General features: G+C 40.3%; 1 protein-coding gene across 2 annotated transcripts in view; it reads right to left on the reverse strand.

Moving 5' to 3' along the window:
- FRY (FRY microtubule binding protein) overlaps positions 1–20,446 on the reverse strand; it is a 257,245-nt gene that overhangs the window by 110,154 nt on the left and 126,645 nt on the right. For both annotated transcript variants that reach the window (XM_018554227.1, XM_018554234.1), the window contains exons 9-18: positions 19,966–20,058; positions 19,784–19,882; positions 17,727–17,828; positions 14,741–14,844; positions 13,757–13,865; positions 13,137–13,223; positions 11,231–11,402; positions 4,799–4,931; positions 3,913–4,020; positions 1,652–1,901 (exon numbers count right to left, since the gene is read on the reverse strand). In XM_018554227.1, coding sequence (XP_018409729.1) covers positions 1,652–1,901; positions 3,913–4,020; positions 4,799–4,931; positions 11,231–11,402; positions 13,137–13,223; positions 13,757–13,865; positions 14,741–14,844; positions 17,727–17,828; positions 19,784–19,882; positions 19,966–20,058 — 1,257 coding nt within the window. The remainder of the gene's footprint in view (positions 1–1,651; positions 1,902–3,912; positions 4,021–4,798; positions 4,932–11,230; positions 11,403–13,136; positions 13,224–13,756; positions 13,866–14,740; positions 14,845–17,726; positions 17,829–19,783; positions 19,883–19,965; positions 20,059–20,446) is intronic.

Here is a 20,446-nt window from a genome sequence, read left to right on the forward strand (position 1 = left end):
GGGGGGCAGCAACACCCCGGGTTGTTAATTGCTAGACAACAGAAGCATGGATATAAGTCAAACATGGTGCTATGCATTTATCAAGGTACATGTGCTTTATGACTGCTTAATGTTCACTGAGTAATTCTAGGATGAGCTTCCTATTTAAGAAATAGTTCGATAGAGATCCCCCAACGCTGGACCTTTTTCCCCCCTCTGCTGAAGGGGTTTCTATCAGCAAGATGCCTTATTATGGTGATGTAAACCAAAAGAATCTATAAGCCCCGCAATATTTCTTTTTAATAACTAGAATACCAAGTGAAAGTTGTGGGGAAGTCTGTCTCATATTCCAGTGGGCCATAACACTTCTTTTTAAAGTATGTAAAGACCATAAGAACGTGCAAGGATTAGAACCCCAGTCAGGATTTTGTTGTGGTCTGTCTCGGCTGGAGAGATTTACCCTCTCTATTGGTCCACTATTGTTCTTGAACAGAAAGTGAGGGGAAAATTAAACATTTTGTAGTTGTCAGGAGAAGAGGCAAAATCTAATGACAACTGTCAGAGATATCCCCTTCCTCTGAAGAGATCCCCTCATACTTTCTGCTGTGTCCCTGGACAGAAAATGATGTTCAGTGTTAATTTAGTTGACAACATTTTTTTTTCTCTTTTTTTAGTTTTTTGGGTGATAAGAACGAAACTAACACAAAATTATAGAGTAGTTAATGGGACGAAAATGATTTTCGTCTGGTACCCAATTTTCGTCAACAAATTGATAATGAGAATTGTTGTCAATAATTCTCAATATCGATTATTTGCAGCGCTGCCGTCGCTGCTCTGCTCGTCCATTCTCTTCCCCGCTGGTGCTGGCTGCAGCGGTCTGTGTCCCTTTCAATCCCCGCTGCTCTCCCCACCTGTATTGGTAGAGGCAGCAGGGAAACAGACTGCTACAGCCGGCACCAGTGGGGAGGAGAGACCACTGTGACTCTGCAATCCCCCCTCGTACCTCTGCTGCTGGGCCTTCTCTTCGCTGGCCCGTTCCCCCTCTGCTCTGCCCCATTCCTCCTCTGCCCTGCCCCCAGTGCCTCCGCTGCATCTACAGGCTGGGAGCCATACACAGCCTGCTATTGGATATTTTCAAATGCAATAGCAAGCTGGCTATTGCACCCACACACTGCCTGCTGTCAATCAGCAGAGGAGGACCTGATGGAAAGCTTTAAAGTAAAAATTCTGGTCCACAGTAAAAGATTATATAGAGAATATATCATGGGCTCTCATGACTTCTGTTACACACTGAAATGGTTAACATTATAGCAATGTGAACTCTAAATGATCTACACATTATGCATTTCCCCAGTTTTGTTTTACTGCCCCTCCCCCCAATACCCCTCTCAGCAGCACAGCGGTGTCCCTTCTCCACACAAATTAAATTCATGTACCTAGAGTAGTTCCTTTAGAAAATACATTTAATGATTTGTCAATAAGTATGAAGATACATTAATTTGTGTCTTTTATATCTGCGTTCCATTCAACTTTTAACCATCCAGGGTGAGTCATACTACTAGAAGATTTGGTAAATTTGATAAGCAGATGCTTTTGGAAAGTAAAAGTAAAATATATAAACTGTTCTACAAAAGTCATCTTTTAAAAAAAAAAAGGTGTAAAAATAGCATACCTCCGTTGTCCTGATTCTCGCATGCTCTTTCCCAGGAGTCTGTATTACGATTCTCCACTGAGTCAGCAGCTGCAGTAATAACTTCAGAGATGTGTCGAGGAGTGTCTGGTGTGTATCTGTCACATCACGCAATAGGAAATTAATGAACCCGAACAATACGTCTTCCCTCCAATCCACAAAGTCAACTAGAAGGCCCTGGAGAGAGTTCTGTGCAATATGACGCAGTTCATCATCCATGTGAATAGATAGCCTGCAAAGAAATATATAACAAACACAGGGACAATATAAACTACCACAGAACATGAACACAGATTTGATGTATCATGGGGAAATATTCAATTGTCCTCAGTGGGCCTGATTAATATATCTGCACAGTGGCCTGACTGAAGTGACTAAACTCTAGTGCAATAACTCAGAAAGGAGGTCCTTCACATCTCATACAAACATTGCAACAATCCATTTTAGTCTTTTTGTTGCTAATATTTAAAGTGACCTTAAAGTCAAAAGGTTTTTAAGCCATTTCAAATGCGGAATAAGTCACTTAAAATGGATGATGCTCCTTGATGTTTAAAAGTTTTGGTTCCCTGCTGGATCAGCTGGTCCACTGAGCATTGGCCTTGAAATCTTGTTTTAGGGTGGCTCTCTCCCTTTGCAGGGTCCTCTGGAGCCGCCGTTATGTGCAATAGTAAGATGTGTGCGTCTCCACAAACACACGGGCACAGCAAGCCAAGACACTCCCCAGTCCCCCGCTTCTACAAGCTAGTAGATGGACAGCTACTGGAGATTGTGCTCTCCCTTGTGACCTTGTACTCAACAGGAAGTTCAAAGAAGCCGAGCTGAGAGAATTTGAGCCAGCTGTTCATAGACATGAAGATTGTAAATGCTTGGGCAAAAATATTGCTGGGAAATACATATTTGTTTCATCTGAATTCACTAAATGAAAACAAAAAAAAACAGACGAGAGTTTAATACTACTTTAATTACTGTTTCTTCTTTTTCTGTAAGTCTAATAAGCGTATTATACAGGGGTAATAGAAAGGTACTTGGTGTTTTTTTTACCTTAATGCAAAGAATGCATTAAGGTAAAAAAACACCATGATTTTAGTGCTACTTTAAGCTTCCAACACAGATCTGAATATGACTGATGATTGTAAGAAATTGCTTAGCTTTCTTTTCTTGCATCAAGCTTCTTGTATGTGAACTGCAACAGGGAGCATATTGCATTTTAACTTACAGCATAAGAAGCATACAAATTCAAAGAAAATGGATAAATGGTGCACTTGATGAAAAACTGAAATATTAAATCAGGTAGGTACGCCGCACAAAACCGAGGTCCATAAAAATTAAGCCCAGGTGGTGAAACACGTGAGAGCATTGGAGCGGGAGAGATACTGTGGTGCTGTATACCTTGTATTTTGAACTTTGCATGGAATTTACAACAATAAAGTTGGATTTTTATGGACCTCGGTTTCATGCGGCTGATTGGGGAGATATTGTTTGACAACTGGGAGCACACCTGATGTCTGCATTGATCTGCAGTCTGGTGGAATTGGAGCGGTGAGTCTTTTGCTTTTCTGGATATTAAATCAGGTAGGTTATGCTTCCTGTCAGCATTTTAAGGCTTTATTTTCAATCTGAAATATACCTTTCAAATGAACCCCCATCAGCCTAAAATTTGGTTGTGATGTCCACTAACTAAATTAGAGGTATGCAGATCTAGATGGTTCCCCATCTCCACCAAGAGCTGCATCCAATCAAAGGCCACAAAGCAATGATTTGACTGCATCCTATCTGGTTTAACAGAACATGTTTCCAGGACGTATAAAGATTGACAAAGCAAAGCTATGAAAATAGCACTCTGCAATCTTAACTCGCTCCCTTCTATGGCCTCCAACTGAATTTTCCTGGAGACATGCTGTGAGAGATAAAAATAAATAAATCAAATTTTTTCTCTCCAGTGGCAAATCAATTATTTACTGCAGTGCAGTGCATCATAACATGCAGGTTTTAGTGTGTGTGTGTAATATATATCTATATATTGTATATATATATACATATACATACTGTACATACATACATACATCAAGCATACAACTGTAACCAATTTCCAAGTTTAATCTAAAAACCTAAATTGGATGCCATGAGCAAGATCAACCAATTTGTAAGTTGCAAGTTTGGATAAATCAGTCCCAATTAGTGATGGAGTGGATTGACCATACAGTAAAAGCAGTAAACATTCACAGCAGCCATAAGCATCGCACCTTGAAAGTAAATCGATTAGCTCCAGTTTAGACATCCCATCTGGAAGCAGGCGAGGAATAGCAGCCACACACGTTCTGAAGAGGTCAATCTTTGGCTTTCGTTCTCCACTGAAATGTGAAAGTAGTACATGGAGATCACAGAGCACTAAACACTTTGTAGATAAACAAATCATTACTGGGGTTTCAGAATGCTGCTGGCTGGCTGGAAATGAAAGGCCTCAGCATGATACAGTAGTACAGAGCCTCTGCTCTGTTTATTTTAAGAAATATTTTCTCATGAATTGTAACATCAAAAGGATGATTTCTGGAATATCTGGTGCTGAAAAGCACAATCCAAATCCGAACGTCACATGATTTTTCTTATAGATGCAAATATTATACCTCTGAAAATAGCAACATTGTCTAGAGATAACACAAGCTCTGCCTAAAGGAAAGCTATACTTTTTTTTTAGTTACATGAGAACATCATGAGAAAATTATCTTAGCACTTGTCTTTAAAAGCCATTACATACACTTGTACTCTAAAAAGATGGCAATGATGGTTAGATCTCTAGCAGATTGAACCTTTGCCTATAGATGCATCTAGTATTGCGGGTCATCTCTTCAAAGATAACAGCTTTTTATGAATCTGAATAGATGTACTCCTGTCTGACTAGAAATGTTAATAGTAGATTGGGGTTCTGCTGCTCCAAGAAGTAGGGAAGCTTATTATGGTTTATGATGTTCAAGACTCTTGCTCTTGAACGCTCCACAGACTACATAACCTCCACATACCATATACAGTAGTTGCGCTTTTGATTGATCATGTTTACTTTAGGAACAAATCAATACCTTATAGTTTATTTGTTAAAGGCATATTGAAGAACAATGTCTTTAAACTACCTACGTGATCATGTCCTCAGGTTCCTTGTTTAGCATCTGTACATTGGTCATCATCATGCAGCGTCCAACTTCTTTATCTAGATGCCTTAAAATGTTGTCTACTGCTTTCCGCACTTGGGAGTAGTACAGAGACATGCCTAGCAAAGAAAGCCACATATATGAGGATTGCAAAATGTCACTGGGCACACATCAGTCACAATCTACATCAAAATTACAAGAATCTTGTAAAGTTGCCCCCCTTCTGGCAGTCACATCATGCCTGCTGAAAAGGTAGAGTTCAGAGGAAGCAAAGCAGCTCTGCCTGCAGTGATCCCCCTCTTCTTGCAGAAAAACATATCAGCACACAGATATACACACACATATGTATATATACAGAGACATTTGTTGGTACCCTTCCACAAAAAAAATACATTTTTTTTTAATTGAAACTGACAAATTTAATTGGCATCCATCATTGTTTGTTCTATATGTAATACAAATTAGACTTTGCTTTGTATTCAACAGAATATTTTAAGTAATAAAACAAATGAAACATGATTGGACCCTTAAAGTGATATTAACGTTTCATTTGATTTTGTTTTTTTAATTTATAAACAGGAGGCACATACTTGTAACAATCCTTTATTGTTTTAATTAAACATGGTTAGTTCCTCCTTCTCTAGTGGGTCCCTGCAAAGCTCTCTCCCCCCGCCCCCTGCATAGGTGCTGCTATCAGCTAAGCGGCTGCTGTGGAGGCACCCGTGCATGCTCGTTCTCGGCCATGCCCGCAAGTGGCTGTGTGTGTCCGTAGACACACACACAGCCCTTCAGCAGGCACCCACAACCCGGAAGGTTGGGACGGCGAAACGCCTCGGGGACCGGCCTCGATGAAAAAGCGGCGCTGACAGGTAAGTGGAGGGGATGGGGGACACAGAAAGGTACTAGGCATTTTTTTTTTACCTTAATGCAGAGAATGTTATAAAGTAAAAAACGCCCAGACCTTAGTAATCCTTTAACCTAATATTTTGTTCCACAACATTTAGGGGCAATCACTTCAAAAAAAAGAGATTTCTGTAGCTCTCAATGAGACTGCTGTATCTGCCAACAGGTAGTCTGGCCCACTCTTCTTGAGCAAACTGCTCCAGCTGTCTCAGGTTAGAAGGGTGCCTTCTCCAGACTGCATGTTTCAGCTCTTTTCATAAAGGTTCATTAGGATTCAGATCAGGGCTCATACAAGACCACTTCAGAATAGTCAAATGTTTTGTTCTTAGCCTTCTTGGGTGCTTTCTGATACTGGGCAGTATGTTTTGCTCCAGAATTTCTTGATAGTCTTAAGTGCTGTGCAGATTCCAGGCACCCATGCCAGATGCACCAAAGCAGAACCATAGCAGAACCAAGCCACCCCCAGTGTTTTTTTTTGAAAGCCTAATTTTTTTCATCTGTGAACACAGAGACAATGTGACTTGCCAAAAAGCTAAATTTTTGTTTCATCTGTCCAAAGGACCTTCTCCCAAAAAAAATTGTGGGCTGTCAATATGCAATATGCATTTTGGTCATTTCTGGTCTGGCTTTTTGCTTTTCTTTCAGCAGTGGAGTCCTCCTTTAAGCCCACTGTCACTTACAAAGCAATAGTGGGTGAGATCAGACACTGCTAAACCTTGGCCATAGAGTTCAGGTTGTATTTCTTTGGAGGTTTTCCTTGTCTCTTTTTCTACCATTTGCACTATCCTTCTGTTCAAGTTGGGGTCAATTTTCCTCTTGTGACCACATATAAAAAAAAAAGTAAAAAACCCAAAAATAATTTTAAGTCCTCCGCCCCCACGCACATATAAACGTAAATACGCTTCGGGTGTGCCTAAGTGTAAAAACGATTAAGTCACACGTTACATATCATTGTGGACGTCAGAGTGCAAGCAATAACTCTAGGGCGATCAATCACTGTTAACATTAAACTGATGAGCGGTATAAACTTTTAAAGAGTTGCCTATGACCAATTTTAGGTGTGGTAGTTTTTTTGCGATTTCGTGGGCGCGCGCAATTTTAAAGCTTTACATGCTTGGTTTCTATTTACCCGACATGACCCCATCTTTAATATTTTACTATATAACTGTTTTCATTATATAGTAAAAAATAAAAAACCCCAGTGGTGATTAAATACCAGCAAAAGAAAGCTCTATCTGTCCCCAAAAAAATATACAAAATTAATTTCAGTACATGACGGAATGCGTTGCATGACGGAATAAATGTCAGTCAAAGTACTGCAGCGCTGAATACTGAAAATTGGCCTGGCCAGGAAGGTGGTGTAACACCCCAGTCATCAAGTGGTTAAAGGATAATTTTAGGGTTAAGTTACAGTTTAAATGTCATGGAAAGGTTTAGTGTTACAGTTAAAGTATATGTAAATGTCATTACTAAATATGTTACTGCAAAAATTAAATGACATCAATACAGCCATGTGAAAAAGTGTACCCCGTGACTAGTTCAACATATGTAAACAATTAAACATTAGATCTTCCTGCGAACAATACCAACATGGAGAGGGTATAATAATTTCTATAATTTCCAGGATTGTCTTGGTATTTGTTGTAACCATGACCCATCTGCACCAGGTAAATGCCACAGTTGGATTTTCTGTACATTTTATAGGTTTGCAACCTCTTATTTGTAACTCTTTTATACACATATAAAGAAAGAATAATAAAACAAATGCCTACAGATAAAGGTGATATAGCTGAATAAAAACACAAGGACATTTTGCTATTTCAATCTCTTATATAATATTAAATAAAGTATTTAAACTAGGGATGCACCGATATATTGGCTGCCGAATCATATCGGCCGAAAATTGCACTTTTGGCAACATGCCGAAAGTGCCATTCTTTGGCCGAAAATAGCGGTGCATTCGTGATTTCTCCCCCCCTCCCCCCGCGCTGGGTGCTGCTCTGTGTCCCAGCAGGGAGGAGAGAAACTGTCACAGGAGGCCGAGCGGTGCGGGAGGAGGAGATCGCTGTGAGCGGTTGGCGTCTTTCCTCCCCGCACTGCTCAGCCTCCTGTCACAGATCAGGAGAGCAGTGTGTGGGCGGAGACTGCCATTGCTGTCAGAGGAGGCTAAGCTCTCCTCCCGCACCACCCCGCCCAGCCTCCTGTAACAGCGTGTCAGGATGGAGAGCGGGTACATACACTCAGCGATCAGTGATCGCTGAGTGTTTGTAAATAATTGGAGGACATAGCATGTTTACTGTGTCCCCAATTATGAATGAATAGAAAGTGACCTACATCACGTCCAGTTCATTCATGATTGTGGATATGGTACACAAACTATGTCCACAAGTTATGAATGAACAGGAACACTCAGTATAGAGGATTCCTGTTCATTTATAACAGAGGCTGCTGAAAAAAAGATTGAGGACTCTGTGTCCTCAATCTCTTTTTCTATTTTAAAAAGGGAAATATCAGGGGTCTATTAATCCCCTAATATTTCCCCAAAGCCCCTAAAAGTAAAGTAAAAAATACAAATATTTAATAAAAATGAATGAAGTATAACACATTTAAAAGTTTAGAAAAAATATATAAAAACGAAATACTTTAAAACATTTGACAAAAGTTAGAATAAAAAACATTTTCGGTTTCGGCCTGACATTTTTAAATTTCGGTTTAGTTTTGAATTTTTTTTTCCGGTGCACCTCTAATTTAAACCCTTGGCCACAGAAGCTGGTATTGTCCCTTTTAGCAAAAATAACTTTCCACCAGTCAATGATATCAACTCTGTGAATTTTTCGACCACTCCTCCATGTAAAATCCCTTCATTTGAAAGTGTTTGTGGGTTTCCTTGCATGAACAGTTCATTTCAAATACCCCCCACAATATTTCAACAGGATTCTAATCAGGGCTTTGGCTAGGCCAGTCCATAACCCTCTATTTCTTCTTCCCGAGTCATTCCTTTGTGAATTTGCTAGTGTGCTTAGTGTCATTATTGCGTTGAAAGATCCTTTTCCAGTTCAAATTCAACTTTTAGACACATGGCCTCACATTCTCATCAAGTGCACTTTAAAATAGGGATGCACCGATACCGTTTTTTTTGGTATCCGGTACCAATATTTTTTTTTCCTTACTTGCCGATACCAAATACCGATACCGGAATCCCAGGGTAACGTGGGTCCGGCTTAACAGGAAGCTGGGCGGCGGGCCATGACCCGCCCCCTGGCTTCCTGATTGCCTGGAAAGCCGGTGTTCTATCGAAAGAACACCGGCTTCACTTTCCGAGGCAGCCTTGTTTTCTGACAAATCAGGAAGCCAGGCTGCACGTCATGACCCGCCTCCTGGCTTCCTGATTGGCTAGGAAGCCAGCTTCACTAGTTCATAGGCAACCTGGCTTCCTGACCAATCAGGAAGTGGGGCTGCTGGTCATAACTCACCTCCTGGCTTCCTGATTGGCCAGCTCCATGCTCCCTCACGGCACTGCCGGTCAGAGGGAATCTCCCTCTGACTGGAAGTTCAGGTATCAGGGTAAGTATCGGAGCATTACTCGCCCAAATACTCAGTATCGGTGCATCCCTACTTTAAAATTATGCAGCATAACAGACTTGATGACTGCAAGTTGCACAGGCCCTGAAGCAACAACCAGCCCCAAATGATAGCATGTCCATGCCCGTGCTTCATAGTTGGTATGGGGTTCTTCTCCTGAAATGCCTTTTTTGGTTTGCACCAAACATATCTACTGTCACGGTCACCAAACACTCTATGTTTGGTATATCAGTTTATAGTGTATTGTTTCAAAGGACCGGGCCTTTGCCTATACGTTCATTGGCAAACTGTAGATTTACTCTTTTTGGACAGCAAAGGCTTTTTCCTGGCACAACTCACATCCAAATTACATTGGTGCAATCTCTTTCTGTGTGAAGATGCACTTTCACACCAACTGTTGCAAACTGTGGATCCCGCAATAAAATTTTGGGGTTCTTGAAAACTGCTTTTAGCATCAAACACTAAGCTTTTGGCCTGAATTTGCTGGGTCTGCCAGTTCTGGACAAATCAGCAATACTTTGAAATCTACACCACTTCTAGCAGTGGAGTAATTGGTCTCAAATATTTTTTTTTAAATCCCTTTGCCAGCTCAGGTCCTTAGAGAGCTGTTTTGACCCTGGCATGAAGACACCACATTAATAGCAAAATGAATACCCTGGATATCTGAGGTTTATAGAAGTTGTGTATAGGGTATTTACTTACTTACATTATTCTTTAAGGAGGTTCCATTCACTGCAACCTAATCAAGAACACCTGATTCTAATCTCATGATTTTGAAGTGGTGGTAAATGTAGGGGTGCACCTACATTTTTCATATAAGATATCTGTTTTTTAGTTCATTTAGATTTTGAGAATGAATATGCCATTTTATTTTATGTGTAATTTGTTCAAGTATATCAAGGTATGTTCTAAATCTGTGGATTTCATTAAAATAAAGCATGCTCATCCTGCCATAAAAGATGCCTGTTCAGGAACCCTGTATTATGTGGTGACAATGCTCTGTTCTTGTCCCCCAACTGTTTTCCAGATTTGTCTCCCTGTCACATCTAATGTAAAGTGCAAGGGGCCAAGCTGACACACTGCACAGGAATGTGCTTGCGTTGTCAGAATTAGGAAGCCTGCCCTTAGAAATGATGTGCACACAAAGCTACAGCGAGTAGACAGGTAGTGGCTGCAAGGAGGCTGAGGGATGTCAGCAGCACAGATATAAGACAGAATGGGGAAAAATGAGAAAACAGTATTTATAAAAAAAAATAATTGCTGCTGTTAATGACACACAATGCTTTAACAAACTATTTACTTATGGTTTACATGTCTTATCTTCTAGCTAGATTAGGTATTGGTTTGCACGACAATGTACGGCTGATTGTTAGGGTCATGTGAATAGCTTGGATAGATTGAGTAGACATGGCTGCCCTTTACAATTTTTTTTTTTGCAACACAAGTGTTAGCAGGGATGTGTAAATCGCAAGACAAGATGAATAGAATTGCATAACATTTTGTCAGCTAAAACAATTACCATACATGTATCCCATTTATGTTTTAACTGCTGGAGTTCCATTTTCAGTATAAGAAACATTTAATGAAAGCGTACCGGGCAAAAGAAAACCTGTATTCATCCCCATCGGCTCTGCTCCTAAGTTTGCTGCCAGACTTCCTAGCCAAACATCACATTGTACTGTACTATTTCCTGCTGTCAAGAGGTAGTTGACCCATAAAGATCATACAACATTCATAATCACACAAAAGGATATTGATTGAGCACTTGCATACTGAAGGCAACAGCACTGTGAACTGCTGCGAATGTCACCTGCTGCATACTCGGCGATGTAGTTGGGAGGCAGTTGGGAGACCAGAGCTGACTAGGCCAGAAATGCAACATTTGTTATTTGAAAATTGCCAGTACCTAATTATTATAACAAAAAGCACTCACCAATCATTTTGGCCTCATCTTCAGTAAGAGTTTTACTCAAATATGTTTTCTTTACTCGAAGGGTGTTACCAGATGGGTGAATAGCTCCAGTGACAGGCATAGGGGGCTCCCCATCTTTCTGTTGCAGGCTGTCTGCTATCACCAAGAAGGCTCTTAAGCCTATGTTCATTCTCTAGTGGAGACAAAGATGTCATGTGATTCTTCTCTCCACTAATTCAATGTAGAAGAACATATTAATAGAAAGATTAAGGAACTCATGTACCAACACAATGCAAAGGGTGCCCACAGAATTCAGATTTCCTCTCTCAGTAACTTACTACAATCACACTAAATTAAAGGGAATGTATAGTGGTTTTGTATGTGATTACAGTGAGTCCAGTTGCCTTGATTTATTTTTTACAGATATACCTTGACCTGGAGGAATAAGCCCCTTCACAGTCAAGCTCTCTCTTTGCTATAAAATCCTACTGTTAACAGTTGTTAAACCCAAGCTGAAATTTATATACACATGTGAATCACTTACTCCAGTTACCCATCTCTCATCAGATAACCTATAATGCTCTGTGAAGCCTTTCTCATATAATAAAGGTTTTATAGGTAAAATAAAGACTACATGTAGAGCTCGTTAAAAACAAAATATAAAACTACAGTTTTTAGTTAGTTTTAGTACAGATCCTTTTTTTAAAAAAGGATCTAAACTCATTATAGTTTCCTGTGGATTTTTTTTGCATAAAGTATTTATGTAATTATTGAAAGCCTTTATTTCTCGTTTTACAATTTTTCAATTATACAAGTGCAAAACAACTCAGTCCAAATACCATATGATTCAACTGAGACTTAGAAATACATTTTAACCATATATTGTTGTTAAGCGATACTCGGATATTGATCCAGAAGTGAGCGAACACATACCGCCACTCGCTAACTTCCCGATCATCTCCCTGCAGAGAGCGGTGAATGTCAGTCACTGCTCCCTACAGGGATTCCCCCCTCACCTCTCAGATCCTCCAGCGCTGACTGGAGGGACAGACAGGGGAGGGGGCGGCCGTAGTTGGTTCAGTCTTTAGGTATCAGCCATGGCGTTGGATCTGTCAATCAGCCGGGGGAGCTGTCAATCAGCCGGGGGGGGGGGGGGTCCAAAAGGTTTTTAGTCCCAAATGCAGCGCCCTCGGCATATAGCCCGCTATATACTGAGTTTTGGGTCATAAGAGGAGGTTAGTATATGTCCTCCTGTGACCCTAAAGAGAGCTATGGGGGAAAAAAGGTTACCCCATGGTTCTCCTTTAAGAAAAAACACTAACATCATGTTTTTGGTTGAGTTACATTGATGTATGTAAACAGATGTAAATCCTTCCAAAGAAATTGTTACAATTTGTAAAACATATAAATGCATTTTTGTATCGCTAATAATTGTAATAATACAGCATATCTAGCTTGTGATGCCTTGTTGGTGTCTTGTGTTTTTTTGCACTGTCACGGTGTCTGGCATTTAGTCTTGAATCGATATTTAACTTATTCTTGGCTTTTATTTCCTGCTCTCATCAACAGACGTCTGAGAAAGTGACAGGCAAGAGGTAGCAGCATTTTTAGGCGTACAAAGCCAATATCTTTGAGAGTTGACTTTTACTCTCAATTTGCCACAAAAACTGACAAAATACAATGTCCACGTAGTAAATTTAGCTAATTCTTTAGTGAACTGAAAACACAATTTTCAAGCATCAGTAGTAAATAATGCACTCAATAATATCTTACACTTTAGTGAACTGATCTCTAAGAGCATTACAAACCGACAGACAGAATCAACACCGGGTCTTATGCCTATTGTCATGGAGGGATATGTAAAAGAGAAGTAACAATACTCAACCATTTGTTCTATATGATACTTCTCACAGGAGCAATAACATACCTCGGGATTAAGGCTGAATGCTTTTGCTGCTTTTCCTACACATAAAAGGTCAAAAATAATTTCTTTCATTGCAAAATCTAGACGCTCCTAGAGGTAAAACAAAACAGGAATGCAAGTCAGTTAAAAGAAAGAATTCCTACAACAGTCTTTTCTCCGAGGAGGATTCTCTTTTTATTATTGATTAGGGAATGGGTGATGCTAATGTGTATAAAACAATTGCAAGCACACTTTGGAGTAATGTATGGATATTATATAAAGTTTTCAATATGATTTAAATGAAGTTGTAAGCCTTTGATGGAGAAGGTATAGACTGTTGTTGCTGGGAGGTGTCAGGGGATCATTTAAGCATCTTAACCTACAATACAAAGGTGAGCTGTCTTTTGCTAGACATGGGGTGTGTTATTTTCCCTGTACAAAATGCTATTTATCCCTTCCAAAACCTGGGCTATGTGTATGTACACATGAGTTTGCACAGAAACTTTATTTACTCCCTGATGTGTCAGGATACAGTGCTACTTTAATCACTTATTAAGGGTTATTGATGGTACTTTAAAAAACAGTTACATTTGGCATGACATGACCCTTACTGTCGTATTGTACACATATGATGCCACCATTACCTGTGCAATGAACTGTATGATCTTCACAAAGATGTTGAGGGGCATGTCACGAGGCACCACAATGCGAGAGCCTTTTGGGAAAAGAGTCCCCACAATGGTTGTGAGACGGCTATTCAAGAAGAAAAGGAAAGATCACTAAAATAATTGTGTGTAAATGTCATTACTTAGACAGGTCTGAAACAATATCTGATCGTGTCTGCTCACTTTAGGTCAAAATAGCAGGTTTTAATTGACTTGAAGCTTTCAGAAAAACCCGAAGAGTATCCCAGTATAGCACAGTTGCATGATTGGCACCAAGTAGGCCTGAACTAAACTTTTTTTTTTTTAACATATTCCTCCCTCAAACCTGTAACATTTTCATATATTCACCTATCACTACTGTCAACAATAGGAAATAGGCTCAGGTAACAGAATTAAATAGCCGAAAATGGCTACAAGGACCCCCACCCCATCCTTTAGGCCTTGTTCACACCAAATGCAGAGCAGATCCGCTCAGGTTTCTGCACACGCAGTGCAGTGGGCTGTGCCGCATTTCTAGTTTAACATGGGCTTTCAGTGCGTTCCAGGCATTTGCATGCGTTTTGGATGCGTTTGCATGCGTTCCAGAGCAGATCCAGAGCAGGTAAAATAGGGCTTGCTGCAGTTTTTTCACCTGCTCTGGAACTGCACGCTGCAATGTGAACTGGAGCAAAAAATACCATTGGAATACATTGGGCGCAGTTTTGATCCGGTCTGCAACTGCTCTGCACCTGCTCCGCGCTTGGTGTGAACAAGGCCTTAATCCAACAGACCCCCCTTCAGCTACTGTTGCTGGACCAAGCCTGGAGCAGTTGTAGATAAGCTTCATCAGAGTATTATGTGAAGTATCATTACAATCATTCTAGTATCATATTTAAAAGAAAAGAAAACCCTACAAAACACTTGCACATCATGTATAATGACTGCATGCCATACTTGCTTAAACAAACAGTACAAGTAACCAACCTCTGAGTAGCTGTGTTGCTTTCACATTTAATTCGAATCATATACACCCACAGTAGTCTGTACAAGGATTCCAGTGCAACTCTGGCCATTTTGGGATCTTTATTCTGCAAAAGGAACAGAAAACTGACAGTTACATTCCATCACTACTGCCAGGCACAGTCTACAATATATAAAGCAAGCGTTTTTGCACCAATGTGCAACGTCTGCCAAGTTAACTTTTCATTTGGTGGGCTGTGTCGGATTCTTCTTTACACCTAGGTGGCAGTTGATGAAAGAACACATGACTCATTCCATTCCATGCTTTATAAGTCATCTAGCTGCTGCAGGCAGGTTGTAAATACAAAAATTGGTGGCAATAACAGTGTACGTATCACTATGAATAATTTATTGTCCTCATCGCCAGCTAAAGCTAAACAGATTACAATTACAGGTTTATATGCAGTGTGGAAGAATTTTTCCATGCTCGAAAATTAATGCAAAATGCTAATTTGTGAAAAGGCATAAAGAATATGTTTTTACAGAGTGGACTCATAGGGAGCTCCTGTGAAAAGCAACACTTTTCACAGGAAACAAGGAATTGAGCTGCTAACAGTATCTTTTGCCTGCGATAATATTATGCAGTCCTACGAAATACATGAAAACGCCTTTACATAGTCCAATGACGCATATATTATACAAAAACCTCTAATTGAATAACATTCTTACTACTCTTAAAAGGTAAAAGCAGATATCTGATTGAGGTTTCAACCTGCTAACTAGTGAATCAAAGGACACAGGGAACATTCAGGTTAAAACCTGTCTTCTATATTTACAAATTTAATGGGGACTTAAAATTAAAGCTGAACTCTAGGTTAGCAGCTAGCCAATACCGAGGATTTGGGTGAGTACCCGTACTCACCCAAATGCTCCGTTACCTTCCACGATACCAGAACGTCAGTGCAGCGAGGGAACATGGAGCCAGCTTGATGCCGATTGTCTGGGAAGCCGATCAGCAAGGAGTCGGCTTCCCAGGCAATCAAGAAGCTGGGCAGCGAATAATGACACGCCGCCCGGCTTCCTGATTGCCCAGGAAGCCGACTCCTTGCTAGTTGAAGTATCGGTATCGGTACGCGGTATTTGCGAGTGCCGAAATATAAAACCGGTATAGGTGCATTCCTAGTTCCAAGCAACCCAGTCAGACAGAACAGCCAGATTTTTGACCTCCACTGAAACTGCAATAACATGGCTTGGAAAAAAATTGGACCCCAAACTTGATCGGAGAGTGAAGAAGTATAACCACACCAATGTGGTCATTTCTCTGTTCACTCTTCCTGCCCTCCTCTTCATCTGAAGGCAACAATGCCGTTCAATAAGATAGCACAAGTAAAGTAAAGAGTAAGCCATGAGACCCCATCAGTGGAATAATGCAATTTGCACTCCAGCTTTGTCTTGTTGAATAAGCTTGCATATCTATTTATTGCAATGGCTGTGTTTATGAGTACACTGTAGACTTATGATAACATTTACAAGGGGGCAGTGGTGGTATAGTAACCTACAGCAACCAGTTCATAGATTTATGGGCATATTTAGGCATTTGGATGGTTTTATTGCATAGACATAGGGGGGAATTGATCAAAACTGGAGAAGACAAAATCTGGAGCAGTTGTGCACGGTAACCAATCAGCTTCTCTATTCAATCTGTTCAGTTAAGATTTGAAAATGAAAGATAGAAGCGGATTGGTTGTCATGCACAGCCGCTCCAGATTTTGTATGCACCCGTTTTGATAAATTCCCCTCTCAGCGCATGCGTCATGGCTGTGCATTGCGCCGCTATTGTTCAGAATTACTGGGCCATCAGAATGGTACCAAAGTATCGCTGAACATTACTACACTTTGTAATAAAGAAAAGGGTGCATGTTCAAAGAGCATCACTCTCCCTAGGTCAGTTGATAACCTCTTATGACTTCCAATACCATCTCTACGCTGACGACACCCAAATCTATCCTTCCACAACTCAGCTCACCTTCTCTATCTCCTCATGCATCACTAATCTACTCACTGACATATCAACATGGATGTCACACCACTTCCTTAAACTCGGGCTTTGCAAATCTGAGCTTCTAATATTTCTTCCTCTCAGTGTTCCCTCCCCTGTTTTTTACATCACAATCAACAGCACTACAATCAACCGCTCCCGTCAAGCCAGGGTGATTATAGTAATCCTTCATTCTGAGATCTAAATCTTGCCAATCCTTCCACTGGCTCCCAATTGCCCAACAAATAAAATTCAAAACACTAACAACATACAAAGCCTTCTACAACTCTGTCTCCAGCTACATCAGTAAGCTCATCTCAAAATATCACCCAAACCGTCCTCTTCGCTCCTCTCAAGTCCTCTTGCTCTCCAGATCTCTCGTCACGTCCTCCCATGCTTACCTCCCTGACTTCCCCAGAATGTCTCCTATCCTCTGGAACTCCATATCCCAATCTGTCCACTTATATCCTACTCTGTCCAGCTTTAGGCAATCCTTGAAAACTCAACCTCAACATAATAACTGTCCTTTTACTTCTTCCATTAACTCCTCCCATACAATTTGTATCCCTTGCCCCTCCTACTAGATTGTAAGCTGTTGTAAGTGTACGGTCTCCGCTATATAAATCTTGAATAATAATAATAAATTATGCCTGGCTGCTATGGGCATCACAAACACTTTGGGGTCAATTCACAAAGCTTATTTTCTTCATTTCGGCCGTTATTTCATTGATATCGCTTGTTATATAGTTGCTGTTTAGAGGTAGTCAATTCACAAAACTCAATAACGCTTCCTTTTTTTAAGAAGACGTTTTTTGTTTTCACATAAAAGCTTAGATTTTGAACACAAATAATCTTTCAACCTGCCTATATTAAGTATTCACATGAAACCATATACTTTTTAAGCTTTCCGGATCCACATTATTATCTCTTCAATCAGCAAAACTGTACGGATGGTAGAGTTGACATGTTTACCTTAAGGTTAGATAAGCAGTTGTTGAGAAAAATATGCCATCGGTTTAGAAAGAATTGTTTCTGACTGACACAGAGCAGACATGTCACCAAGGGATACAACGCCTAAAAGAATCAGAGGATTAGGAGCAGATTTCCATAAATACACTTTAATATGCAAGACAGAAATATGCTATTAATTATGCAGACGTGTCTCCTAATCATATAATACACTTGGAGAAAATGATTTCTGGGTGTAGTACAGACTTCTTGAATTTCATTTGTGACTTGTGTATGGCAGCTTCTGCTATAAAAACTGTTTATCAACCATTAAAGGGGAATTAAACTTTCATCAAGAAAGTGGAAACCCCAATAATTGGAGATTGAGATATAGGCAAATCCCCAACTGTGGTGATTGGCTGGACTGGGTGAATCTCATTCTTTCTGGTTAAAATTTGATTCTCTGATGCTCCTGAACATAAGAGGGACAAGTCCAGAAAAGCTTATTAAACTCAAGAATTTTCCACAAAATTCATCAAGCCCACAATTTCTAACAGATCAGATGTGCCAACAAGTACAAATTCTTGAGAGTCAGAGGCTGGTGTTTTACATGTAAAATTTGAATAATCCACCAGTTTGAACATTTCTGCGGGGCACTAAAGCTGGCCACACACCTGCAGTTTCTTCTAATTCGGCCCTGCGGGCTCAATAAGAAGGGACCGTCAACACCTCCATCCATGCTATACAGCCTGAATTAGGGAATTTTCTTGCTGGGCTATATTTCGTTCTAACAGCCAGCACCTATGGTTGTCAGAATACTGAAAAGTGACTGCAGCAGATTGGCTGCAGTCACTTTTCCGCCAACAATTTTCGACTTGGCTCCTTTGACCAAAGTCGTTTTGACTGTCAGCTTAAGAAACATTGCGGTCAATAGACGAACGCACGAACAAACGTGCAAAGACGCTCGCAAATGGGTCCAACATGCTTCTGCCGCGCATTTCCTGGAGTTTCCATTGACGTCTATGGGGGAAAAAACAAGCTTGAAAACTGCCAAAAGAAGCTCATGTGCATTTTCCTGCTCAAGTGTGAACAAGGGCCATTGAAAAACATTGTGTTGGGCCTTTCAAAGTGCTTTTCCTACTGCTCGAAAATGCCTAGGTGTGAACCAGGCCTAAGGGCTCAGTAAGAAAGGCAAAGAGAAGTGACATAAGATACAGTTCACCATTTACAACCCCCAGACACGCTTCAATCATCCTTAAGCTATATGGAGCTTTGATTTACACGGAGTAACAGACAGCTGCATTAAAGTTAGACGGTCACAATATCAAGTATGAAGTCCTGTTACATACAGGTCGGATGCCGGAATTCCTGGCCATTCTGATCAGGTACAACTTTTGTATTTCCCGGTATTGTCAAAGCTCATCAACCCTCTCTAACACGCATTCCTATTTGGCCATTGGTGAAACCAATGACAGCAATAAGCCAACAGAAATTAATTGTGGGGCACGATGAAGCAGGTGAGATCTGACACTAGCTAAATCTTTGTCTGATCAGAAAGGATCTGCATTTGGGCAGAGTAGAGGTGCTGAAATCTGCTGCACTTTATACCTGTTTGCCGCCTTTTTTTCTTTTCAGCAGAAAACGAGGGGAATGTGCATGGCAATGCCCATTAATGTGCTCACCTGTAATCTATTTAATTTAACAACTTCGCTTATCAAAGTCTGTCAAGCACATGGTAGTATGTGTTGCTGTGTCAGACAATGAACTACTTTTATATAGACTTTGATACTTTCCTTGCTAAGGGATGTGAAGAAAATGAAAAGCAGGAGGTGTGACCCACAGCAACCAACCAGAAGCTTGCTTTCATTCTCATGACTGAATAATACAACTGACAGCTTGAGTCTCCCTATAGGTAATATTTTTTACTTTGCCTCTCTCCAGTTTCTTTCTGAAACTAAGGCTATATGCAGGCAAAAAAATGCATGATGCTCCATATTTATTAAAGAAATAGCAGTGTTTTTTTTTTAACTCAAAACATTTTTGGGGCGGTATCTTGAAAAACTGCAGCACAAGCAACTCACCAGTGAGTGTTTCTTCCTGGAAGACAGCTCCAGAGTTGTGTCATAAAGACTCTCCACAAAGTTTCTAAGACAAGGGACATTAACTTCATTTTTTACAGCCTGCAAACAGATTAACAGATCATTTAGTTCCAACAGGCCTTATCCCAATATGTTACTTAGCGTGTCATTTTAACGTGACTTACAGCAGCTACAGGTACAAGGATTTCCACAAACAGGCCGGCCAAAGCATGCTTGATGTCCTTGTCTTTTACTTCTAGGAAATAATGTGCACATTCCTAAAACAGACATAAAACATGTGCATGAATAACAAGGACATAAAATCGGAGGTGAATACATCTAATACACACGTTCAACATGCAATGTTTTTTATAGTGTATTCAAAAGAGAAAAATGGTACAGTATCTGCCTTATTAAAGAGAAAGTACCATGAGAGAATAATGGAGGCTGCCAGTGCTTCTAAAAATGCTAGGTCCCTGGCTCTCATGCTTTGGCTTCAATGTTACCTAAATCACAGCTCAGGAACAGGCATAGAGATAAGAAATTATGACACTATTCTGACACTGGTTTACAACATGCTTGTTCCCAGCCTGTGACTAAAATGTACTATTATATATATATATATATATATTACACATACACACTCCAGCTGTGACTCCTCCCCTT

This window comes from Nanorana parkeri, unplaced genomic scaffold, assembly GCF_000935625.1.
Source record: "Nanorana parkeri isolate BGI_ZX_2015 unplaced genomic scaffold, ASM93562v1 scaffold8, whole genome shotgun sequence".
In the NCBI taxonomy this organism is placed as follows: Eukaryota; Metazoa; Chordata; class Amphibia; order Anura; family Dicroglossidae; genus Nanorana; species Nanorana parkeri.